The sequence below is a fragment of the Mytilus edulis genome, chromosome 2 (assembly GCF_963676685.1).
Source record: "Mytilus edulis chromosome 2, xbMytEdul2.2, whole genome shotgun sequence".
Classification (NCBI taxonomy): domain Eukaryota; kingdom Metazoa; phylum Mollusca; class Bivalvia; order Mytilida; family Mytilidae; genus Mytilus; species Mytilus edulis.
The window spans coordinates 25,432,182-25,457,381 of record NC_092345.1 but is presented as its reverse complement, the minus strand read 5'-3'; the positions used below and the strand labels follow the sequence as shown (position 1 = coordinate 25,457,381).

At 32.1% G+C, this 25,200-nt stretch overlaps 1 protein-coding gene across 5 annotated transcripts in view; it reads left to right on the top strand.

Annotated features, from left to right (window-relative positions):
- Positions 1-7,442: 7,442 nt before the first annotated feature.
- LOC139511812 (titin homolog) overlaps positions 7,443-25,200 on the top strand; it is a 33,085-nt gene continuing 15,327 nt past the window's right edge. Inside the window, exons 1-6 of one of the 5 annotated variants that reach the window (XM_071298901.1) lie at positions 7,443-7,939; positions 12,856-12,919; positions 15,593-15,698; positions 18,301-18,324; positions 20,387-20,510; positions 22,207-22,337. In XM_071298901.1, coding sequence (XP_071155002.1) covers positions 7,625-7,939; positions 12,856-12,919; positions 15,593-15,698; positions 18,301-18,324; positions 20,387-20,510; positions 22,207-22,337 — 764 coding nt within the window. In that variant the 5' untranslated portion in view covers positions 7,443-7,624. Of the gene's footprint in view, positions 7,940-12,855; positions 12,920-13,863; positions 14,114-15,592; positions 15,699-16,925; positions 16,974-18,300; positions 18,325-20,386; positions 20,511-22,206; positions 22,338-25,200 lie in introns of those variants that run through there. The other 4 variants (XM_071298900.1, XM_071298902.1, XM_071298903.1 and 1 more) reach the window with 4 other exon arrangements.

The following is a 25,200-nucleotide window of genomic DNA, read 5'->3' as shown; positions in this document are numbered from 1 at the left end:
ATCCAAAATTCCAAAAAGTTGTGCCAAATACGGCTAAGGTAATCTATGCCTGGGATAAGAAATTCCTTAGTTTTAAGAATAATTCAAAGTTTTGTAAACAGGAAATTTATAAAAATGACCACATCATTGATATTCATGTTAACACCGAAGTGTTGACTACAGGGCTGGTGATACCCTCGGGGACGAAACGTCCACCAACAGTGGCATCGACCCAGTGGTGTAAATAGTTATCAAAAGTATCAGGATTATAATTTAGTACGCCAGACGCGCGTTTCGTCTACATAAGACTCATCGTTGACGCTCATATCAAAATATTTATAAAGCCAAACAAGTACAAAGTTGAAGAGCATTGCATGATGATCTAAAATTCAAAAAAATTGTGCCAAATACGGCTAAGGTAATATATGCCTGGGATAAGAAAATCCTTAGTTTTACGAATAATTCGTAAACAGGAAATTTATAAAAATGGCCACATTATTGATATACATGTCAACACCGAAGTGTTGACTACTGGGCTGGTGATACCCTCGGGAACGAAACGTCCACCAGCAGTGGTATCGACCCAGTGGTGTAAATAGTTATCAAAAGTACCAGGATTATAATTTAATACGCCAGACGCGCGTTTCGTCTACATAAGACTCATCAGTGACGCTCATATCAAAATATTTATAAAGCCAAACAAGTACAAAGTTGAAGAGCATTGATGCATCCTTCGTAAATTGTTTCCTTGTCCTACAATACCTTTGCATTATAAGAGCTTTACTTCACAAGTGCTTACGAACTCGACGCTGTCAATAACTAAATAACCCACACACTTCATTTCCATCAGAATCTATTTTTACAACATCTATCATTTACTTTTACTACTAATATTATTTTTACCAATCCATATATATATTTGTTGATAATACAAATGTTGCAAAAAATAGATATTAATATTATTATGGTAATAAGGAAGGTCTAATCAAGGCTTGAAACAGGGTCATGTCCTCAGACACTTGTGCTTGTTTTGTACTGTTATTTGCGACTCTTATATGTCTATATTAGAATACACCTCGCGATACAATGTTATTTCCAGTAAACTTCTCTTAAAACAGAGGTAAATACTACGATAAATTATATCTAATACCAAATCACATAACAAAGCTTACAAACTAACAAAAACATAGAGCAAATTTGTATTCTGTTTTATTGTACTAATGGTATCGTATGAGCTTTGGAATATAAACAATATCTGATATTTTAACTATGACAAAATATAGATTTATAGCTGAGTATAGCGATATAATTTATGCTTTCCAGAAATATCGGACGCATAAGATATACATGAAAGTAAAACAAAAATACCTAACTCAAAGCCAAAATCAAAATGGTGTAGTTCAGAAAATAAACTGCAAAGCCAGTGATTTATGTAGTGTTTAGGGGAAGGGGCACAGAGCCCATGCAATTTGGAATAAATGTTTGTTAACTGTTGGCCTTATGGGGAAATACACATCAGCTGTGTGCAACATGCTAGGGGAGGGGGATAAGAAAATTCCAGTGCATTCTGAGAAGGAAAAACTACATTAATTGCAAACAAGATTCAAGAGATTTGTAAAAAAAAGAAAAAACATGATATAATACGACACCAGCAAAATCTTGTGACGATGTCTATATAAGATTGGAATTTTAGAGCTGAAAATAGGGATAAGGGCTCAAATTCTGACCCAAAATGAGGGTTGGAAAATCACTGGAAGCAAACGTAATCAATCAACAGAATGAGTGGGGAAACAACTGTCATATACAGGCATTTCCCATATAATATGATGGTGGGTTACATTTATTTATGTAAACCTGATTTAAAAACGCATTTTGAATTTGTTAAAATACTAAGGCTTTTCTACCTCAGGCATAGATTACCTTAGCTGTAGTTGGCAATACTTTTAGGAATTTTGGTCCTCAATGCTTTTCAACTTCGTACTTTATTTGGCCTTTTTAACTTTTTTGGATTCGAGCGTCACTGATGAGTCTTTTGTAGACGAAACGCGCGTCTGGCGTATATATACAAAATTTAGTCCTGGTATCTATGATGAGTTTTATTGTTATGGGGGCTTGAAGAAGTTTTTAGTGTTTAGTTGAGATTTGTTTTCTGGTTAACGGGAGATTACTCAATTTGAACCATATCTCATCGCCTCTTCAATATTCTTTATACGCACGAAACTTTACAGTTACGTTGCTCTCTTGTCGTTTCAGATATTACCAATCTGTTTACATTTCACGAAAATCAGATACTTTGAAAAGTAAATTCGACTTAATTATGAATAGACACTTTTTTTCTTCCATACAGATTTGTTGATTGAAGAAGACATCCTTTATATTGTATATTTTGACTGAAAAGGTCTTAACTAATCTTTTATTTAGTGTACATCGATTAAATACTTTTATTCATGTTCTATCTTGTAAACTCACCTTTCGTTTCACTTCTTAAGCAACAATAGTGCTAATTATTCCTTGAATTACAAATTGTAATTGTTTTGCCACCTACAATTTATATCTATGATTTATATGTAGGATAAGTAAAAAATGTATGTGTACAGGTAAATTGGCACAAATGAATTCCGAATAGTGGTGGCATTGATATATATTTGAAAAATAATATTTGGCGCAAATGATAGATCAAAAAAATAACAATTGGCGCTAAAGGTCTGCTGTCAGTGCTACGTTCGTATATTCAAGATGGATTTATTTAACGTGAAAGGAACACAATTTTGTAGAACAGAGACAATATCAGAAAAGGTATTTATCAAAAGAACATTTACTTTTGTATATCATGTTAACATAATAACCTTAATTTTTACTGAATTTAGGGTTTCTTATGGTGAAGAACAATCATATCACATCGTAATTTCTATGTTTGCAAGACATGCAACTTAATTAATCTAGTAATCGTAACCAAATACCTCACTCAGAAATGACAATGGTTCATACTTTATTTTCCAATAAACCTGCAGCTGTTGTTCATCGAGCACCATAATTCTCTCTATGTTTTAGGGGTTCCAGATAGTTGATTAAATTTTTAGTGATTAAACTTTTAGTTTTTCTTTTAATATGAATAATATTGTGATGTCCATGCATTTAATTAGTACACTGAATTCGGTTATTTAGAGTCGACCACCATGACTTTTTCATCTGCAGGTAAAAGTGCTTTGACCGCATCTGATTTCAGCAACAACTTCGTACTGAGTTTTCCTGTGTGTTCTTGTATGCATGTTTTGTTAATTATAATCTATTGTTCGCAATCAGTAAAAAGAGTGAAAGTAAAAATTTAGATCTAAATAAACTAGGTTGTTTGTCGACTCAGACAAATGATATATCACGGGGGCGGGGAGGCGGAAATAGCTGTTTCCGAGAAATAGTCCAAAACGGTGCAAAGTTTTGTATCATAGTTTTTCACATCCATATATTCTAGCGACCATGCAAACTCAAAGCTGAATAAGAACAGAAAAAAACATAAAAACGAATACAACATACATATTCAAATTCTGACTAAAATGGGACATTCAATGAATCATAGTATAAATATTAAAGTGACCAAATAATGAAATTGTGTGTTTTGTTGAATGTGGAAATCATACGGTTTAAAACGCTCTTCTTTTAGTACTAATGAGCGGCTTACTGCAGTTGTCAGTACCTGTGTCAAATTATCTATATTCTAATCTTTAACTCAAAATATTTGAATATTAAGACATACATAAATCTTTTTAATAATTAATGTAATGAAAGGATTATGGTTAAGTGTGAAATATCTGTTACTTTTGGATTATTTAGATAAAAAACGAATAATAAAATCGTGAAATGCACACTATACATAAACAACAATTATAAATTAGGAACGAATGATTTAAGGGTCTAAACTATATACTTCAGTATGTATATTAATGAAATTTATCCTGTTGAACTTACTTTAAATAAAGCTAATACTAACAATGACCACTGCCCTTTTCTCGATCTTGATATCTATATCACTAATGGAAAGCTGAATACTAAAATTTATGATAAAAGGGATGATTTTTCATTTCCTATCGTTAATTACCCGTTTTTAGATGGTGACGTTCCCTTGTCACCATCTTACGGTGTTTATATATCTCAACTTGTACGATTCGCTCGTGTATGTAACAATGTTTTAGATTTTAACGAGAGAAATTTATGTATTACTGAAAAATTATTACACCAGGGTTTTCGATATCACAAACTAGTCAAAACATTTACTAAATTTTATCATCGGTATAAAGACATTATTCGTAAATATAGCTCAACATGCAGACTTTTAATACGTTCAGGTATTTCACATCCAATTTTTTATGGTAATATTCTTTATAAAGCACAAAGGTGTCAGTATTATTCACCTCAGAAACTTACAAAACCTTTGAATAGACTTATTAAGAAGGGATATAATTACGATACTGTTGTCAAGTCATTAAAGATTGCATATTTTGGCGTTAATATTGAGTCATTGATAAGGTCTTTGCATCGGAACTAAACACATTTATTCTAAAAACAGTTGTTGGCATGACACGGGTTATGTTCTTCTCATATATGTTATGATGGTATGATACTAAACCCCTAACGGGAAGGATTGTGCCTGATGTTCATATGATGAAATCATAATCTTTCAGTCAGTTTAGTTGAAGTCTGGAGCTGGCATGTCAGTTAACTGCTAGTAGTCTGTTGTTATTTATGTATTATTGTCATTTTGTTTATTTTCGTTGGTTACATCTTCTGACATCAGACTCGGATTTCTCTTGAACTGAATTTTAATGTGCGTATTGTTATACGTTTACTTTACTACATTGGTTAGAGGTATAGGGGGAGGGTTGAGATCTCACAAACATGTTTAACCCCGCCGCATTTTTGCGCCTGTCCCAAGTCAGGAGCCTCTGGCCTTTGTTAGTCTTGTATTATTTTAATTTTAGTTTCTTGTGTACAATTTGGAAATTAGTATGGCGTTCATTATCACTGGACTAGTATATATTTGTTTAGGGGCCAGCTGAAGGACGCCTCCGGGTGCGGGAATTTCTCGCTACATTGAAGACCTGTTGGTGACCCTCTGCTGTTGTTTTTTATTTGGGCGGGTTGTTGTCTCTTTGACACATTCCCCATTTCCATTCTCAATTTTATACATTACCATCTGATATCCTGGAGTTACTCGGTCTTGTAGACGTACAACCCATGTAGTTCATAATCATATTTCCGATTGCTTACCTGGCAATTTTTGTAAATATACCAATGGGAGTTTTTAAGGGTTACAAATCAATTTTCGCAGAAATTTTTGCGTGTGCTGTTTTTTTGTACAATAGAAATATAAAGTCTCATATTTCCGAATGAAATTTGATGATGACTTAACAAGCCTATATTTTTGCACGATTCTCGCATCCTTATTATTGTGAAGAATTGTAGTCACAAGCAAACTATTTCAAAAACTTTTTATTGTATATCATGGATCAATATGTAAAAGAGGGACGAAAGATACCAGAGAGACAGTCAAACTCAGAAATCGAAAATACACTGACAACGCCTGGCTAAAAATGAAAGAAGACAAGCAGAAAAACAATAGAACACATGACACACCATAGAAAACTAAAGAATAATCAACAGGAACCCCACCAAAAACTAGGGGTGATCCCAGGTGCTCCGCCGGAAGGGTACGCAGATCCTGCTCCACATGTGGCACCAGTCGTGTTTCTAGCTTAGGTTATAACAAATCCGGTAAATAGTCTAATTCGGTAGGTCACATTCATGAAAGGGAAGGGGATTGAAGTTACGACGTAAGGAACATATCCGAAGTATACAACGTATATCAGACGTTTCTTATACTTTTTTTTTAATAAATCTGTTGGTCGTGATCTGATTGATACTTCAGTCTGCGAGAACAAGATTTATTTCAGTTCTAGTTGCAACTAGCTTTAAACAAACTTCCAGTATTGCAAATACTCTTAGTTCGATGCTTTGAGTCCATTGTTTTAATGTTAGTTGGTCGGTTTCTTTTGTGTGTCTCGTACCGATCTTTTGAGTTAATCTAATTGCAACTGATTTGTCCAGGTTGTTCTTATATTGTACTGCTGTACTACTGTTTCAGCTTCGGGGAGGATTGAACGCTCACAAACAAGTTGTTGTACTGTTACATCACTGTCCCAGGTTGGGTGATATTTTTTGGATCCCGCGAACATGTTTAACCCCGCCACATTCTGTATGTATGTGCCTGTCCCAAGTCAAGAGCCTGTTAGTCAGTGGTTGTCGTTTGTTGCTGTGTTACCTGTATGTTTTTCGTTAACTTTATTTTGTACATTAATTAGGCCGTTAGTTTTCTCCCTCCAAACAATATTCGCCATTTTGTCACTTTTTTCATCAAATATTTTCACTTTCGATTTCATCCCTTATACCTGAATTAAAGTCAAGAGACACTCAATAGAACGAAGATTTTTAACCAATCAGAATAAATACAAGTCTAAACTGCCGCAATCTCATGAATATTTGTGATTTCGGGGACTTTTATAGCCGGTATGAGTCATGTTTTCCTGAACATGCAATAACTATTTGTCACTGGGCGTTAAACATTAGCATAAAAGGCATGATAAGCGACACATAAAAAGGAATAATAATGCCCTCTTTCCTTCTTTATTCTTCATAGATCTATATTGATTAAAAGTGACTACTATCGCAATCATGAGTGTTGAAAGTAGCGTTAAACACAAAAGAACTTAAAATCCCTTCCCTAGAATTTCAAATAGTTGTCTAACTGTTATTGTCCGTGTATTTTTTATACTCATCCAGCTTATCGTCCTACAGATATGTCCTACTAAGGCTGTCATACCGTAAAAAAAATTATAACAGCTCACATTCTAATATATCTTCATTCATAAATTTATTAATGGCATTTAGACTAAACGACGCCATGTTTGTTTTGTGCCTCTAAACCACCTATTTTGAAAGAAGAGGTTGAAGAGAGCCAGAAGATCTTCCCAATGCAAAAAAATGGAATTCACGGGACCTCTTCTGGCTCACTACCGAAGAACCAAAAAAAAAAGAAGAAAAACACGCCCCAGGAAAGCTCGCACACTATTTAAAATGTTTTCAACTTAAAGTCGAAAATTTAGATGAAAATGGATTATTAACACATGTATAACTTGCAGCACTTTATACATATGCAAACCGACATAATTACGTCCGTTCTTTTCTTATTTAATATTGTTTCGAATTGTGTATTAAGATTTACCATTTTGGCGGAATTTACCTACTTCCGCTCGCGTACTAATTTAAATAAAATCATATTGAAATGAATCATAATGTATGTATATTTCATTTCACGTATCAATGGCATGGTGCAATAAAAAACATTTTTAAATTTTCATCATTCTACGTGACAACTTTTCGTACATACAGGGACTTTTTTTGGTCGCACCTGTTATCGCTTGGTTGTTATCCGGACGTAAACAATATGGTTGACATGCACATGAAAAATAAACCCCTACAATGAAAAACATTTGACATTCCTATCTTCTGGTGATTTAATTATGAATAACTAGAAACCCTAATAAACCTTGAAACAAGTTACATAAAAATGCTTAATTACCTCAAGTAAAACAATATGGGGGACATGTCACACTCGGGTTCTGGTGACTATAATCCTGTAGATCATCACGATGGAACCAAAGTTCATCTCTGGGGTCACAAATCCCCGATAACAGCTGATCACACAACGTATAATTTTGAGCAGGATCCAGATTTAGTTGTTGAGATAGATATCCCTATAAATAAACGCATAACAAGTGCTGGAAATAAAAGAGTTCTTTCAGCTAGTGCAATCTCTGGCAGTGGAACTGACAGATCACATAGAAGTACTAATTCAGGATTTGGAAGACCTCCTGTCAAATCAAGAAGCAGACCAATGAAACCCCATGAGGTAAAGTCACATAAGCTTTATTATCTGGTAATCCTTTACCAGGGTGGTTGCAACTCAACATGAGTACAGAATGTATCACATATTTGCAATACATTTTGCAATATTGAATAAGATATTTGGGTTGTGTGATACATGTTTGTAGGTCCTAACTAGACTATTTGCATAGACGAAGAAGTAAATTACCCCTTTAATATCATGCTTATGAGATATATAACAGTCCGGAAACAAGAATTCTTTCTATGCCTATTAAATTTTTTGAAAACTAATTCTGAAATGTAATATCAATTTTTTGTTCATTTTTACATGTTTTAGTTTCAAAATATTATTATGATATTTTCAAACTAAAACAAGAAATGTCAAGTTTATGAAGAATTTGTGGGTAACTGTAAAGTATTATTAGAGTTTATTTCTGTTGACATTACTAAAGGCTGCATTAATCTTTGGGAAATGACATCTGTTTTTTTTTTATGAATATAACATACATTTGTAAGTACAAAATATATGTGCTCTTATGGGTATCTTGCGTTTGTAGTATTGATTCAGATTTTTGTCACGTTGAGAGGTACTTTATATACTTTTGGAAACATGATTAAAAGATTATAAGTGTTCAACCTCTAGTGACCTGTTGATAGACATTAATTGAAATTATAAATTATTACTGGTGTGTTCCAACTGTGCTACATGTATCTTTGTAAGGAACACATTGAAGGAAAGCTGCTGTAATTATTTTATTTCTTATGGAATACTTTGGTTCAAAAATTAAAGTGTGCTTTTATTATTGAAAATCACTGATCATGATGATTGCAGGTTTTAATGTCAATATAATAATAATAAGCTGTAATAAATGGTTGATTAGACGTTTTATGTTAAATACCCCAAACATTTATATTACAGTTTCATTACTACTACATTTGTACTAGCCCATATATTATATATAAATATCATGTATTTACATGATAGTAATTCATCATTTTATAGAGGTATAATAATATTTGTTTTGTGCCTTTAATTAATTATAAGGAAAGGCTTAATTTTATGAAATATTTTAAACTCTATTCATGTACATAGTTAAGCTCTTTTCATATTGTACTGTACTACGTATACATGTAAATGCACCAAAATAATTATTATTTTTAACCTAATGCTCTTATATGAATAATCAATTATTAGATATTATTACTGGTATTAAAACAATGTTAATGCCTCATTTGAAAAAAAATGTGACTTTAGATACATGTGCATGTAATTATAATATGTGTACATATATAAGTGCACACAGCGTAATATACTTCACAAACATGCAGGGACCAATATTTGCTTTAAACATTGTATGTAGAATGTGCACACATATCTGCATGTACTACTGATAGAATTTCCCTCCCAGATGAGAACATATCACCAACTCAGTAGTCAGTACCTCTTTAATTTGTTGACATGAAATGGAATGGTCATTTTTTTTTTAAAGTACAGTTTTCAAAAGTTTGAATTATTGAAATACAAAGGATTTTTGACACCAATAATTGATTACCTTGAAGCTTGAATGTATTCTGGCAATACATTTGTAACTTTTGATATTTTTGATCCTCAGTTTTATGATGGTCTTCAACTTTAAACTTGATTTGGCTATTTTAAGTTTTTTATTTGACGTCACTGATGAGTCTTTTGTAGACAAAACATCTGTCTGGGGTACAAAATCATAATTAGTCTGCTAAATATATCATGATGAGTTTATGAAACAAGTTGCAACACAGAGAAAAGTAGGAGACATTGGTCTTCAGTTTGATTCTTTTATTCATCTGCAGTCACATACTAATCATAGTCATATACATTGTATTGGAGAAAATTTGTTAAAACTAGAGTTTTTGTGCCTGTCTCAAGTCAGGAGCCTCTGGCCTTTGTTAGTCTTGTATGATTTTTAATTTTAGTTTCTTGTGTATAATTCAGAGTTTAGTATGACATCCATTATTACTGAACTAGTATAGATATTTGTTTAGGGGCCAGCTGAAGGACAGGTGTGCAGGAGTTTCTTGCTGCATTGAAGACCTATTGGTGACCTTTTGGTGTTGTCTGTTCTATGGTTGGGTTGTTGTCTCTTTGACATATTCCCCATTTCAATTCTCAATTTTATTGTCTTCAGTTGTTTTTGTTTTTTCCTTGATGCATATACACATTGATGATTATATTTACAAGTTTATCTTAGTTAAACATGTTGAAATACATGCATTTATAACACATGTGTTGACTGAATAAACATGATAGATAAAACTTGTTTATGAATAATCTTATAATCTAAGATTAAATAACACTTCAAATAAATGAACCAATTTACTATTATTTTAGCAAATATGCATGTGTGTTTTATCTTTCTAATTCATATGGTACAAAGTTTGTTGAAATCTTATTAGAAATGACACCACACGTATTTTTTGAAATAATGTGGTTTATAGAAGAAGATAGAAGAAGAAGAAGATATTTTTATTTCCAATTATGAGCCCCAATTAGGGCATAAACATTACAACCTCAATTATTTTCATAATACAATACAAACAATGAGAACTATTTAATTCTTAAAGAATATGTACATTGTAGATAAAGAATCTATATAGTATGTTTTTTTTTAATACTAATGCATTTTAATGCAAGTGTGGTTGATATATCTATATCAAAACAAGCAGCCCCCCCCCCCCCCCCCCCCCAAAAAAAAAAAGAAAAGAAAAATAGATATACAACATGTATGTATAGTATACAATAAGTTATGAAATTAAAGACATTGCCAAAAATTAGAAGTGATGAATTATTACTTTAATATGTCCATTTACTATATAATACACGTATATTTAAAGAGAGAAAGCATTTTTTTTAATTTTTTTATTCCTTGTAGAATAAAAACAAAAGCATATAAATAATTATGAACATTTCAATTTTTTTTTTAAATAATATAATTTACATCTGAAAGCTCTTTTCCTGCATATGATATGACTTTTTTTCAAAGATTGCTTCTTGCATGCATTTGATATTTCACACTTACAACTTGTTCAAACATGTATCAAATTATGCCATTTTTGTCCCTTTTTATAGAAGAAATTGTAGTTTTCCCATCGTTTTTGAAATCTTGATGAATTTATTTGGAAATAATTGTAATGTTTTTTAAATCTATTTTCTAAATTTGGACAAGATATGTTTTGCAGCCTCAAATAAATTTGAATAGCATTATATAGTTTGTACCCATAATTTTCTAAAATCACAATAATCATGATAATAAATCTCGCACTTGTGTCCTTATGCGTAAGGATTGCAATGGTAAATGGCACCAGAAAAAAAATCTGAACTTACATGACAGTATATATCTATAATATTGAAAGACCTTACAGTTAAGAATTTGTACATACCTGCCAATTTCAGTTGAGGAAATAATCACATGATTATATAATGTTTTATTCAGAAGCAAAGTATAAAACCCTTATGCACCTAGTTCTTTGTTGTTTTTATTTCTGTTTACTGATTTAAATCTTTAATTGTCTTCATAAATTGTTAGATCACACTATACAAGAGGGTATGGATGGGGTTTACAGAAGAGATAATTAGGCCAATATAACAGTCACTTGCAAGTGCCTGTGGCCAATATTACAGAAAAGTGGGCAATCAAAATTTAAAAGAGTATAGAGAAAAATGGGGTGCTATAGTAAAAAGAGTAGATAATGAAGAGCAAAATGAATATAGAATAAAGAAAATGGCCTGAAAATTGAAAGAATTATTCAAGACCCTCATACAATGCATAAGAATCTATAAATCACAGAAGACAGGCTAGGATGATCAAGGTTTTATTTCAAATGTATCTGCTTAAATCATGGTTGTTTTGTGTTATTTTTAACAAAGGTATATATTGATGTATACAAAAGATACTCATATAGCATTTCTATATTTAAGTATTTAAAGTCTACCATTGTATTTTATCATTTGTCAATAACATGAATAATGGTGACACTACAATATATTGACTGTTGATAAATGTAAGTACACACATTTCATACATTTGTAGACGTAAAATATGTAAAGACCACATGTCTTTCTTACAAGTCACTAAAACTGAGATGAGACCAGTTGTTGTACTGTAAATGCAGACATTATATTGCATGCATTTATTATTGCAATTTTGTCATTTTAGTCTAAAATGTGACTTAAATTTATGCAATATAATTTATTGAGAAAAATCCAGTTTAGTTCATATACAAAATTTGATAATGCGAGTTTAACATGTTTAAATACATGCTCATGATTTCCCTTGGGTCAGTTTTTTTTTTGCCACCCCTTTCGCAAAAACAGTAATCTATCATGCTTTTGCATGCACATATCTGATTTTTTTAGTGCTTTAATTAAATTCTTTAGATTCTTTAGATATGAGTCATTTTACAAGTCAGGAATAAGAATTTTGTTCTGTTGATATAGATGAGCATTTGGTTATTTCAGTTTAAATAGATTTTGAATTTTGGATTTCAATATCTTTATATTACATTTTTAATCATATTAAGGTGAGCTGCACAGTTCTTATTTTTTTTAGTGCTTTAATTTAACAAACAGTAGCGGATGCAGAACTTTTCATAAGAGGGGGCCCAATGACTGACCTCAGGAGTGGGGGCTTCATTTATGCTTCAGTGATTCCCTTTATAATCAACCAAATGTTTCTCACAAAAGGGGGGGCAGGGCACCCCTTGATACACCTATGTCAGACAGCAACCCAACAACACATACAACCATAATTCTTGTAGAGGTGACATACATGTACAGTCACAAAGAATGTGAGTTTATACATATTTGTATCAGTTGGACAAAAATAAATAAATACAGAGTACTAGTACATGAAAAAAGATCACATACAATGTTCATATTGTTATAGTTTGGTGTATTTATATTTTTAGACTGAGCCGTTTTTGACGGTTGATGCAATGAATTCTGGGAGGACATCAGCTGCTACTTCTCCAGGTATATATGTTAATCATTTGGTTTAGATGTTTTTGAAGACATCTCTAAGTATCATCTGTGTTGTCATTGGCTAAGGCAGGTCTAGTATCTATCATCTGTGTTGTCATTGGCTAAGGCAGGTCTAGTAGCTATCATCTGTGTTGTCATTGGCTAAGGCAGGTCTAGTATCTATCATCTGTGTTGTCATTGGCTAAGGCAGGTCTAGTAGCTATCATCTGTGTTGTCATTGGATAAGGCAGGTCTAGAATCCACTAGTCCTTGTCTGTTAATCTGTACCTCCATTCTTAATAATATTTATTTGGTCTGCAAGTTGATAATTTTAAGTTATAGTGTGAAAGGATTTTTTTTAAAGTCTGCTGTACAACTTCATCATTGGCGGATCCAGGGAGGGGGGTTCCGGGGTTTGGAACCCCCTTTTTTTTTACGATCAATGCATTTGAATGGGAGCATATAGTTGGAACCCCCCTTTTTAAAATGGCTGGATCCGCCCCTGTTCATCATGTTCATATGTACTTTTTATTTGCTGAAACAAATTGCAGTAAAAAGAAAAATTATTTATACACAGCAAAGCAGGTCCAGACCCTGATATTCAAGTCTTCTTTATTTTTGTGAAAGACAGCAACTGAACATGTACAACACAATAAAAATAAAGACTAACTTTTTAAGACAAACATCTTCTAACAAACATTGTCATGTAAATTTTGGATCATGTAATATTTAAAACTAAAATGTTTCCAAAAAATGACTTTATTCAGGATTTGTAAAACATTTTGTTTATCATGTTTACATACAAATACACGTATGTATACATTATACAATATTGATATTTTGTATATATTAACCCTTTTATGAGGTTTAAATATTCTTAATTATCTTACAAATAATCCTCATTATAATATCTCATTGTGTTGTCTCAGGTGTTTTAAATTATACATTGTTTAACATTGACAGCTTCACACTTGTGTAAGGAATTTAAAACATATCCTTGTCGGAATTTCAATGTCAGAACTTCATTCTCCATGAAACCTTCTTTACTCTTTTTCTTATGGAAATTAATGTGGTAGTGCCAAGTTATCAAAATGGATCTCTTAGCTGATAGCAAATCTGAAACACCACTTTTTGTGTTCGAGCGATTCCATACTTCATTTGAACTAGTTTCAGACCGTTGGTGGGCTCGTAAAAATACTTATTCTGGTAGGTCGAGATATTTTTTTTTTATTGGATTAATCTTAACAATTTATTGAAGTATAAAAGGCATAAAAAAAGTTAACATGGCATTTTACTGTAAAATTTAATTGAAACTATTGATCTGATGTAAATGCAAGCAATTTTTTCTTTAAGAACTTTTATTGATCATGAATTGCTGAAATTTTCATGCAAAGATGGGTACCATACTACCATCAAAACATTATGTACACTGATTGGTGTCTTCCTCCTATTCCCACTTTTAAAAAATAACTTTCCTTTTATTCCCACTTTTTTAAAATCACTTTCCTTGTATTCCCACATGCAAAGAACAAAAGATGTTTTGATAATTAATCTCTCTCTCTCTCTCTCTCTCTCTCTCAAGTTTTCCTCCTATTCCCATATGAAATTTTAACTTTTCTTACCAGATTTATAAAAAGTGGGAATAGGAGGAATGAACCCACTGATTTTATATAGGATTTGTATAGTAATGATAAATATAGAAGTAACACAGTTCTCATCTACATGAAAAAAGATATTGATGTTAAAAAATCCTACATATATATTCAAGATAGTTTTGTTTTCTTAAAATACTTTTTCTGAAAAGTGTTTAAAGTTTGCAATTTCTTGGGCCAAACTTTTATGGAATGTTTTATTTTTGTGTATCCAATTATGATCTTTCTAATTGATGACATATTTGCAGGAAGGGATCTTTACTGATTTAATCCAAATGTAACAACAAAATATGTACTAGTTAAAGTATTCTTATTGTAAAAAGTTTCATTTTTTTTGTATAAGGGGGAAATAGAAAAAAGTTAAGTCTGTCTTAAACATGTTAAACTGTGGAAGGTATATTCTTTGATAAATCACTTGCCAACTTGATATTGAAAATATAGAAAAGGTAAATAAAGAAAATGTTTCGAACACAAAAAAAATATAACTTATTATTTTCATTTTGTACCAAATGTTTCAAAGTTGTTGAGATGAAATCGAAGTTATGCTGGAAATAATGTGGTCGCTCAGTGACAACTCAATCTAATTAAAATTAAAGGATTTAATTTTAATTAGATTGAGTGACAACTTTATGCCTTTAAGAGTGAAATTTCAATGTTAACTATATAAATCAATGTCCTCTGTACAACACACCGAGGGCTCACAGAAGTACCAGGTGTCTGTCCATCCAGGGGTCTGTCTGTCAGATCTTGTAAACTCAAGGTTAACATCTTGTGCTTACAATTATATCAAAGGTTATATCAAATAACAAATTTGTTATTGTGGTTGTTGAAAAATGAACACAAATGCCTGAATTACGGTAATCATTGTGATTTCATGAAAAGCTGCCAAAAACATATTATCCTGTTTCAATATTTGCAATAATAAAACATAGCAAAAGTTTCTGAATTTAGAGTAATGAAATATTTATCACATTAATCTTTAACATATTTAATGCAATTATGGAACTTTGAATTCATTATTTATTTTTTGTAGCCCGTCTTCCACAAAGGCCATCATCTGTACGGAGGGGTAGAGCTCCCACAGTATCAGGCAGGTTATATGTCCCTGATGGCGCATCACCTTCACCCTATATCAACAGGTACATTCAAATTAGATAATTTTATGACTTTATTGTTGTTTTATGATTTGTTTCTTTATGTTTTTTCTTCTTTCTGAAATTAAAGTCATTTAGTCATAATTATATAATTATGTATACTGAATTAAAGTTTTAAAATACAATGTATTTTTTATCTGCTGATGAATAAGGAGACTACACATTTTTTTTCAGTTTTGGCTGGCCTATAAATAAGTAGTAGTTATATTGATTGGCAAATTTTTGTCATTCTATTTAATTCAATTTTAAAGTGTATTTCATTATAATTCAAATAATTGTATAAATGTAATTTGTATGACACAATTACGTTAGCTGATTTTGATTAGAGAATACATTAATTTTATATTGAATGTTCCAAAATTGCTAGCTAGCAAAAGCTTTTAAAATTGTTTGATGATATTTGGTCTTTCAATTTTGTTAATCTTTTATATTTGTGGAAGCTATGAATGAAAGCTAGTTAAGGATTTTGCTAAGGATTCATATTTTTTTTTTAATTAAAAAAAAGGGCGGAGACTTATCTTCCAGCCAAATTTTGTTTTGTTAATGCAAGCATGCATATGATAAAAGCTATCACTAAAATTTTGCATGCCTACAATGCAGTTTTGTGTTAAGTATAAGCATAAATTTGTGATGATGAAATGTGTAAAATTAAAGAATGTTCATTCAATGTAAAATCAAGGAGTGAACATCACCAATAAACTAGATTGGAAAATTGTTGTTAATAGGCTTCGTACAGGCTAGAATTTAAATTTGCAGAATTAAACCAAGTCGAGAAGCGCTTCAGCCATTTAAGCTGCACGCTATTCAGCCATTTTTAAAGCAGCACATTTGGTAATCAAAACATTGTTTAATATGGCAAATGGAATATCATTTTCAAATTATTGGTTTAATGGAGGTTTTTGTCTTATTATGGGATATTTTTATGCTATTAGAACTATTCTCTGTAGTGAACTTGCTTAATTGAATGGAGATAATGGCTATCTAGATGTAATGACTTTAAATTCAACTTTGTTGGTAAAAATTTAATGAATCTTTTCTTCATTAAGAAATAAGATTAAACAATGTTGATGAATGAAATAACATGATTAATATTTTAGTAGTTTCTAAAGTAACAGATCTGTAAAATGAAGGTTCTCTAAAATTATGGAGTTATCTCCCATTAAATGATTTTATAAAATATTTGTAATTAGTAATTGTTTATTTGCTGAATAGAGATAATTTGAGACAGACAGCTAGTGCTCCCAGTAAACTTCGAAGACGGTAAGGTCAATGTGTGAACCTGGCATGAGTTTGTAACATGCACATTTCCATTCTCAATTTTACTTCCTCAAAATGTGAAATAATGTTATCTAGGTTAAAGTTTGAACCTGGCATGAGTTCGTTAAAATGCACTTCCTATTATGTGAAATAATGTTATCTAGGTCAAAGTTTGAACCTGGCATGAGTTCGTTAAAATGCACTTCCTATTATGTGTGAAACAATGTTATCTAGGTCAAAGTTTGAACCTGGCATGAGTTTGTGAAAACACACTCCGTCCACTGTGAAATTATGTTATCAAGGTCATAGTGTGATCCTGGCATGTTCATAAAATGCACTCCCACCAATGTGACAGAATGTTATCTAGGTTAAAGTGTGAACCGGGCAGGAGTTTGTGAAAATGCACTCCCTCCACTGTGATAGAATGTTATTTAGGTTAAGGTGTGAACCTTGTATGAGTTCAATAATATGCACTTTTACCTAATATGAAATATTGTTATTTGGGTCAACGTGTTAACCTGGCATGAGTTTGTGAAAATGCACTTCCTCCCTATTGTTATCAAGAACAAATTGAAATTAAAGTCTATTGTTCATGCATAATGCTGCTCAAGATCCAGTCAAACTTTTTATTTAGTCACAAAATTACTTAGCACACATGAAAAAGGAGATCAAGGAAACAAATCAATTGTTAAAGGAAGGTTTAAATGCACATATCTAACAACATTCTGCACCCCTTACCCTTATTGAAATTTGCATGGTTTATGAATTCACTTGTAAAATTGATCCTACACAAGTTGTTTTTTATAGATATAAATTCAATATTTTTTATTAAATTTTGTCAGCATAAACTTGCAGGTAAGGTATACAGATTGCACTGAAACAGTCACAATTAAAATAATAAGCAAAATTTCTTATATGAATGTCACATATGAACAGATAGTTTTGTATTGACACAATTTGTGTTATTTCCCTCGACCCAATGCTGGAGGTCTAAGTGCAGAAATTTCTTTACAATTCTGCCAATTTAAAATGTTAACTGACCACCTTAATTAGACACTAAGGTTTTTTCTGAACAATTTTATGTTTTTAAAGTCTTGTGTAATTCATTCAATACTTGCTACGATCTAGTAAGATTCATATCAAAATTGTGTGTATAACATGATTCAATTTGGTTGAACTCAAATAATAAAAAGTTTAAAAAAACATTTATACCTCCATAATTGCAGCCAGGGGAAATAATTCAAACACAATTTAAGCCAGTTCTAACCTATTTATAGGAGAATAAGATATCGTTGTGTATAGTGTAATAAAAGTATTTTATATACCTTAGGGTAAACAAAAAATTTGTAAAGTGGTATGTATGTTAGAGTTCCCGTCCCAGTTATATAGTGTTTTGCTTACAGTTCTCAAAATTTCTGATGATGCTATCAGTAAATATGTACCTTCATGCTATCAGTAAATATGTACCTTCATGCTATCAGTAAATATGTACCTTCTTTCTATCAGTAAATATGTACCTTCATGCTATCAGTAAATATGTACCTTCATGCTATCAGTAAATATGTACCTTCATGCTATCAGTAAATATGTACCTTCTTTCTATCAGTAAATATGTACCTTCATGCTATCAGTAAATATGTACCTTCATGCTATCAGTAAATATGTACCTTCATGCTATCAGTAAATATGTACCTTCTTTCTATCAGTAAATATGTACCTTCATGCTATCAGTAAATATGTACCTTCATGCTATCAGTAAATATGTACCTTCTTTCAGTCTTTCATTTATTTCTAGCTGTAAGTCTTTGAATGTTGTATATTAATTAGTAGAACTTAGTATAGCAGCTATTGACAATGAATTATGTTAGCAGTGGCTAGACAAATAGGCTTTAGAATGTGAATATTTTTTTTAGGTCATTAAAGACAATCAAAGTAAAGTTTGTTCATCTAACATTCATTTAATTTGTAAATTGCGTCAAATCTTCAGCATTTGTCAACATCAAGTTCCTTCAATTTCCTTAATTAAAAAACATCGGTATTGCTTGAACCTGGAAGCAATTTTTATGCAAAAACAAAATGAGATTACTGTTTGGGGAGAGCAAAGGCTCCGTTTTGAAGGCCGTACTTTGACCTATAATTATTAACATTAAATACATTGTGACCGCGTAATTTTTGCCAATATGGCTAAAAATCACCCGTTTTCCTTCGATTTCCTCATTTTAAGAAACATCAGTATTGCTGGTTCCTGGAAGCAATTTTTATGCAAAAAATTATTATCTGTATTTAAAGATATTTTTGTTAGAAATCAAACTGGTAAGTTAAAAAAACATATAAAGCAAGATACTTTTTTTATCGAGGATCTTGAATTTCACTGTTGTTGAAAGCTGAACAGACATTTATATAACTATAACCAGGGAACATATCATGATAACACTGTTAAAACTGTAAACTTGTGTTGTTTATGATATATTTTCAAGTTCTTCGTGTACATATTGTCAATATTTCATTTTATTACTTCCAAAAAAAATTTTGGTGTAGAAAATTCAGGAGTTGCCTCCCCTGCCTCATAGGTAATTACGGCCCTGTTTTTGAAGTTCCTAATCATTTCCATGTGTTCCTCTTCTTTATTACACAAAATTTATTATTATTAGTTTTGATGAAGCCGGCTTCCATGTCCAGATTTATATATAATTTTGATTAATTTTGTCATAATACTTTGAAAAATATTTGTTAAAATATTTTGACTGATGAAAACCTTTGTTCTATTACTATCATGATAATTCTACTTTTAAAAAGAATAAAACAAGAAAACTTGCTAGCACAAGTAATATGCATGTCTGATTTAGGTCACTTCACTCTACATTTTGGATCTTGCATGAATGCATCTGATGAAAGTCTCACTTGACTGCTATAGCCATTTATTGTTATTGTTTTCAAACAGTCTCTGAAATATGGCTGATATGCTTAATATATGAATTAGAACATGCATTCATTTGCATTTTAACGACCTGTTTGATTTTACCAGGAATGAAGGCCCATATACCTTTACTTATAATTAGCATCAATGTTTTTTCCATACAAAAATTGTCTTTCCAAAATATTATGTTTTTCAATACTCTGTTTGATTAAAGATTCTTTTGAAAATTTTGAATACATGTAGCTACATGTTTTCCTGACCCAAGCTATGAAACACTAAAACCAATGTAGAAAATTCAGATCACCAAAATAATGTATGAAATTCTCTTTTACCAACAATATATCATTGTTTCAAATATTGGCTTTCTGCCGTTCATTTATTTTTCTTCTTAACTACATGAAAGACATTTTTCCTTTCACAATCATTAAGATGTTATAATTATTACATAGTTAACTATGTGAAGGTGACATTATCATTAATATCTTTTGCTACTTTGCAGTGGCAGGAATACACCGGCATCTTCAATATTTGTTTCACCTACAAGTCGACAGAAACCCAAACCAAACGTTCACATCAAGTCACCTTTTAAACATTCTATGCAGAAGACAGAGATATCTCCTCAGGTAATGATAAAAAAACATTTTCAGCTTGATTTCTCTAATATTTTAATTATACCCCAGCTTTGAAAAAAAGGGGGGTACACTGTTTTACCTCTGTCTGTCCTTCCGTCAGTCCATCAGTCCGTCAGTCCGTCAGTCTGTCAGTCAGTCCGTCCGTCCCATGAATATTTTTCGTCACATTTTTCTCAGGAACTACACTACCAGGATTTCTGAAATTTGGTTTCAGGCTTGATATAACTCAGCTATAGATACTGTGTGATGCGTTTTCAGATTCATCACTCGACAACTTCCTGTTTACCGAACACTTGTATCATTTTTACACCTGATAGCCAAGTTGAAAATTTTTCGTCACATTTTTCTCAGGAACTGCACTACTAGGATTTCTGATATTTGGTTTCAGACTTGATATAAGTCAACTATACCGTGTGATGCGTTTTCAGATTCATCACTCGACAACTTCCTGTTTACCGAACACTTACCTTTTTATTTCGTCGCATTTTCTCAGGAACTATAATTCCAGGATTTCTGAAATTTGGTTTCAGGATTTATATAAGTCAGCTATACCGTGTGATGCGTTTTCAGATTCATCACTCGACAACTTCCTGTTTACCGAACACTACTATCGTTTTACACATGATGGCCAAGTTGAAAATTTTCGTCGCATTTTTCTCAGGAACTGCAATGCCAGGATTTCTGAAATTTGGTTTCAGGGTTTATATAAGTCAGCTATACTGTGTGATGCGTTTTCAGATTCATCACTCGGCAACTTCCTGTTTACCGAACACTTACATATTTTTACACTATTAACATTTTCCACTTGCGGCGGGGGTATCATCAGTGAGCAGTAGCTCACAGTTACACTTGTTATATCTGGCAATAAAGAATATGCAGTAACAGTCTTTTAGTATATTATCCTGTGTGTGTTTTAAGTTTAGCAATTTTTCGCTGAAGACAATTTACCATGGAATTTGTTCTCCTTAAACTTGTCATAAAAAGCCATAAATTTGTTTTACAGCAAAGATTAACAGTGAAGATTTAATTGTCACAATTGCACCCAAATGCAAATATAACATGGTGTGTAAATAATTCGATACATGTGAATATGTATAAAGTAAAAATAATAAGGAATTGAAGTATATTTGACATTCACTTTCATCATAAAAGAAATATATTTGGAAAAAGTTAATAATCAATAATATTTTTAACCCTAAGGGTGACTGGGGAATAGAAATATGGTCACTTGGTCTTCTCTCGACCGGCAGTAAAACGCTTGCTGAAGTGGGGCGTCCATTTGGCTGCGCGGGATGTATCAAGTTCACAGTCACTTCCTGTTAGAATGGAGACGTTAAATCCGATGTCTCGTGTAGAGAGAGTGTCACGCTCTTTGCGCATTAAGAACCCTTGCAACAACTCTTTGAGGGGTCCGTAGGTGACCTGTCGCAAGGCAAAATTTCTGCCCCTATTCAATATACCCTCATTTTCCAGCGGCAGTCCAAATTTCCCCGACCATCATCCCATATGGCCTCAGTTGTGACAAGACCTACCTATTGCATTTATTGTGAACTTGTTCTCGTCCAGAATACGCATGAAATATTTGCTACTGGACGTTAAGCAACCAACAATCAATCAATATTGCAAAGTTTTAATAGTACATTATAACATACCCGTACATACATACAAGTTTGTATACATATTTTAGGAAAGACCTTCCTCTCCAGCACAAGATCTAAAAGACATGACTGCATTTGCTACCTTCCAAGTAGGTAAAATGTTATCCAGAGAACCAGTTGAACAAAAGGCTAAACTCCATGGTAGGCTTCTGAAGGGAAAGTAAGTATCACAGATTGATGCAAAGATTGAAGGATTATTGTAGTTATTTTTATGCCCTATTTATTTTGCCCCATTAACCATTATGTTTTATGGTCTGTGCGTCTGTCAGTCTGTGCGTTCGTCAGTCTGTTCGTCCGTTCGTCTGTTCCTCTTCAGGTTAAAGTTTTTGGTTGAGGTTGGTTTTGATGATGTTGAAGTTCAATCAACTTAAAACTTAATACACATGTTCCCTATGATATGATCTTGCTAATTTTAATGCCAAATTAGAGATTTTCCACAATTTTCACTGTCCATTGAACATAGAAAATGATATTGCGGATGGGGCATCCATGTACTAGGGACACATTCTTGTTGAATATATTTTGAGAACATTTGAATGTATTTAAAAGTTTTACTTGGCAAATGGTTATTAGAAAGTAACCATACAAGTACTCTGTGGAATAAAGAAATATACGTGTGTCCTTAGGGTCTGTAGGTCATAATTTGTTTTATTAAGTCACTATATGGAAAATTTAGTATTTTCAGTATTGCACCATTCACCAGAATGGCAACCTTTAGCAATTTAAAATCAATGAACAGATTCATAAAGTTTTCATCATTTTTTTCCTTTAATTTGTTACAAAAAGTTACCAGAAGCAGATAACTTTTTAATTAATCTGAAGTCTATTTTTGGAAATTGTTTCTTATTTGTTTACTTGATTTGTAGAGATAATTACATGTAAGAAAATTATCATTCTTAATACAAATGAAGCATGACTGGCTACACATATCCATACATACAGGGGATAAGGTTGCATGCAAGCATTTATTTAAATTTATATTATTTATGATTACATTGCCTTTTATTTAGAAGTATGAACTGTACTGGTGATTTGGGCCAAGAGGATGAATATCACTTATTAGTTATATGTAGAATAGTTGCATGCACACCAACATATAGTATGCCATTAATGATACAAAAATATACTACTGTATTTTAACATTTTCTTGGGAAATCAGTTTTTATGCCCCACCTATGATAGTAGAGGGGCATTATGTTTTCTGGTCTGTGCGTCCTTCCGTCCGTCCGTTCGTTTGTCCGTCGTACCGTCTGTCTGTCCATCCGTTCGTCCCACTTCAGGTTAAAGTTTTTGGTCAAGGTGGTTTTTGATGAAGCTGAAGTCCAATCACCTTGAAACTTAGTACACATGTTCCTTATGATATGATCTTTCTTATTTTAAAACAAAATTAAACTTTTGACCCCATTTTCATGGTCCACTGAACATAGAAATTAAAAGTGCGAGTTTCAGGTTAAAGTTTTTGGTCAAGGTAGTTTTTGATGAAACTGAAGTCCAATCAACTTGAAACTTAGTACACATGTTCCCTTTTGGTTGATCTGTTTACTTTTAAGGCCAAATTAGATTTTTTACCCAATTTCACGGTCCATTGAACATGGAAAATGATAATGCGATTAGGGCATCCGTGTACTTTGGACACATTCTTGTTATATGCCTATCATGGACAATATTTATTAGTGCATACAATTGTCAGTCTCTCTGTCAATCCCCCCTCTCTGTACATGCTGTACAACATTATTTAAGACCCCTTAATTAATTTTAACCAATTTGATTTGTTTGAAGAAAGCTCCCTTTCCATATTTGAATGGAAAAGATACAAAAATGTACAAACACAGAACAAAACACAAAAAGCCAAGGAAAAGCACTTTCATTGCTGTATTTCATCTCATAATCACAGTGAGGACTTCAACACCAAAGAAAAATCTTTCACCTCACTGCAAGTTTATCATGTTTATAAAGACAATTCCCTAGCATGAAAACCTGTTCTTGGCTTGTTGTTCCAGACTTGAACCATGTTAATTGTCAGATGTAACAGTTCACATACTATCTAGAATATGTTTGGATTGATGTACTTTAAACGCTGCATAATTATTTGGTAAAAGTAATTATTTTGAAAAAATTTTGGTCAGTTGTTCCAGAGTTATCGGATTTTAACCCTTTGGATTTAAGTCAAATTTGTGTTCTGCATTGATTTGAGTATGCTAGGATAGATTTACTTAAAACTTATATTTTTAGTTTGGATCAATAAAAGCAAGCTACTTCAGATTTGATTCCAGAGTTTTCACTGTTCGTTACTTGAACTGTCGTATTTATTCAAGACATATTTTTTTACATGTTGCACTCTTAACTCTTCACCATTTCCATCCCTGACAGTATCCCTGCTGTAAGCTGTATCTTAATTGAACCGCATAATCAAAGCTTTTCAAAGTTTAGTTTGTTGTTTCTGATGACAAAATGGAGGTCAAGTTTGATATTGACGATTTTCACTTTCACTGTTCAGGAGTTATTGTCCTTGTGATATTGAAAAATGCCAGAACTCAAATAAATGTTAAAAAATCTGGTTTGCTGTCACTCTGACAGCCTCTTGTATTGACTTTAGGATTAAAACATATTTTTTTCTGGAGGCTATTGATGTGTAAACTGGGAGCAGTTAACTCACAAACTGAATAAAGTCTGAAAGAACCCAAGAAATTCATGCATGTGTATTGTGCATGAATAGATCACAATAAAATGGACATAGTTTTTGCATAGGTTATGGAAGTAGATTCTGGTCTTTCCATGTGTAGCACAAGGGAAACAGCTCTGACTGACCTAATCAATTAAAGTATTTGTAGATATATGCAAATAATTTAAGGATCATTTCTGATTAAATGACTTATAATGCTTTTTTTCAATATGCCATGTTATTTTTTTTTCCATTTGAATATGTTACACATTGGGCCTACACATGTATCTTGCGCTTCTGACACAGCTCTTTTATGTAAGAGATTTTCTGCGCTATTTCATCAGTTCAATATTTTTGTGCT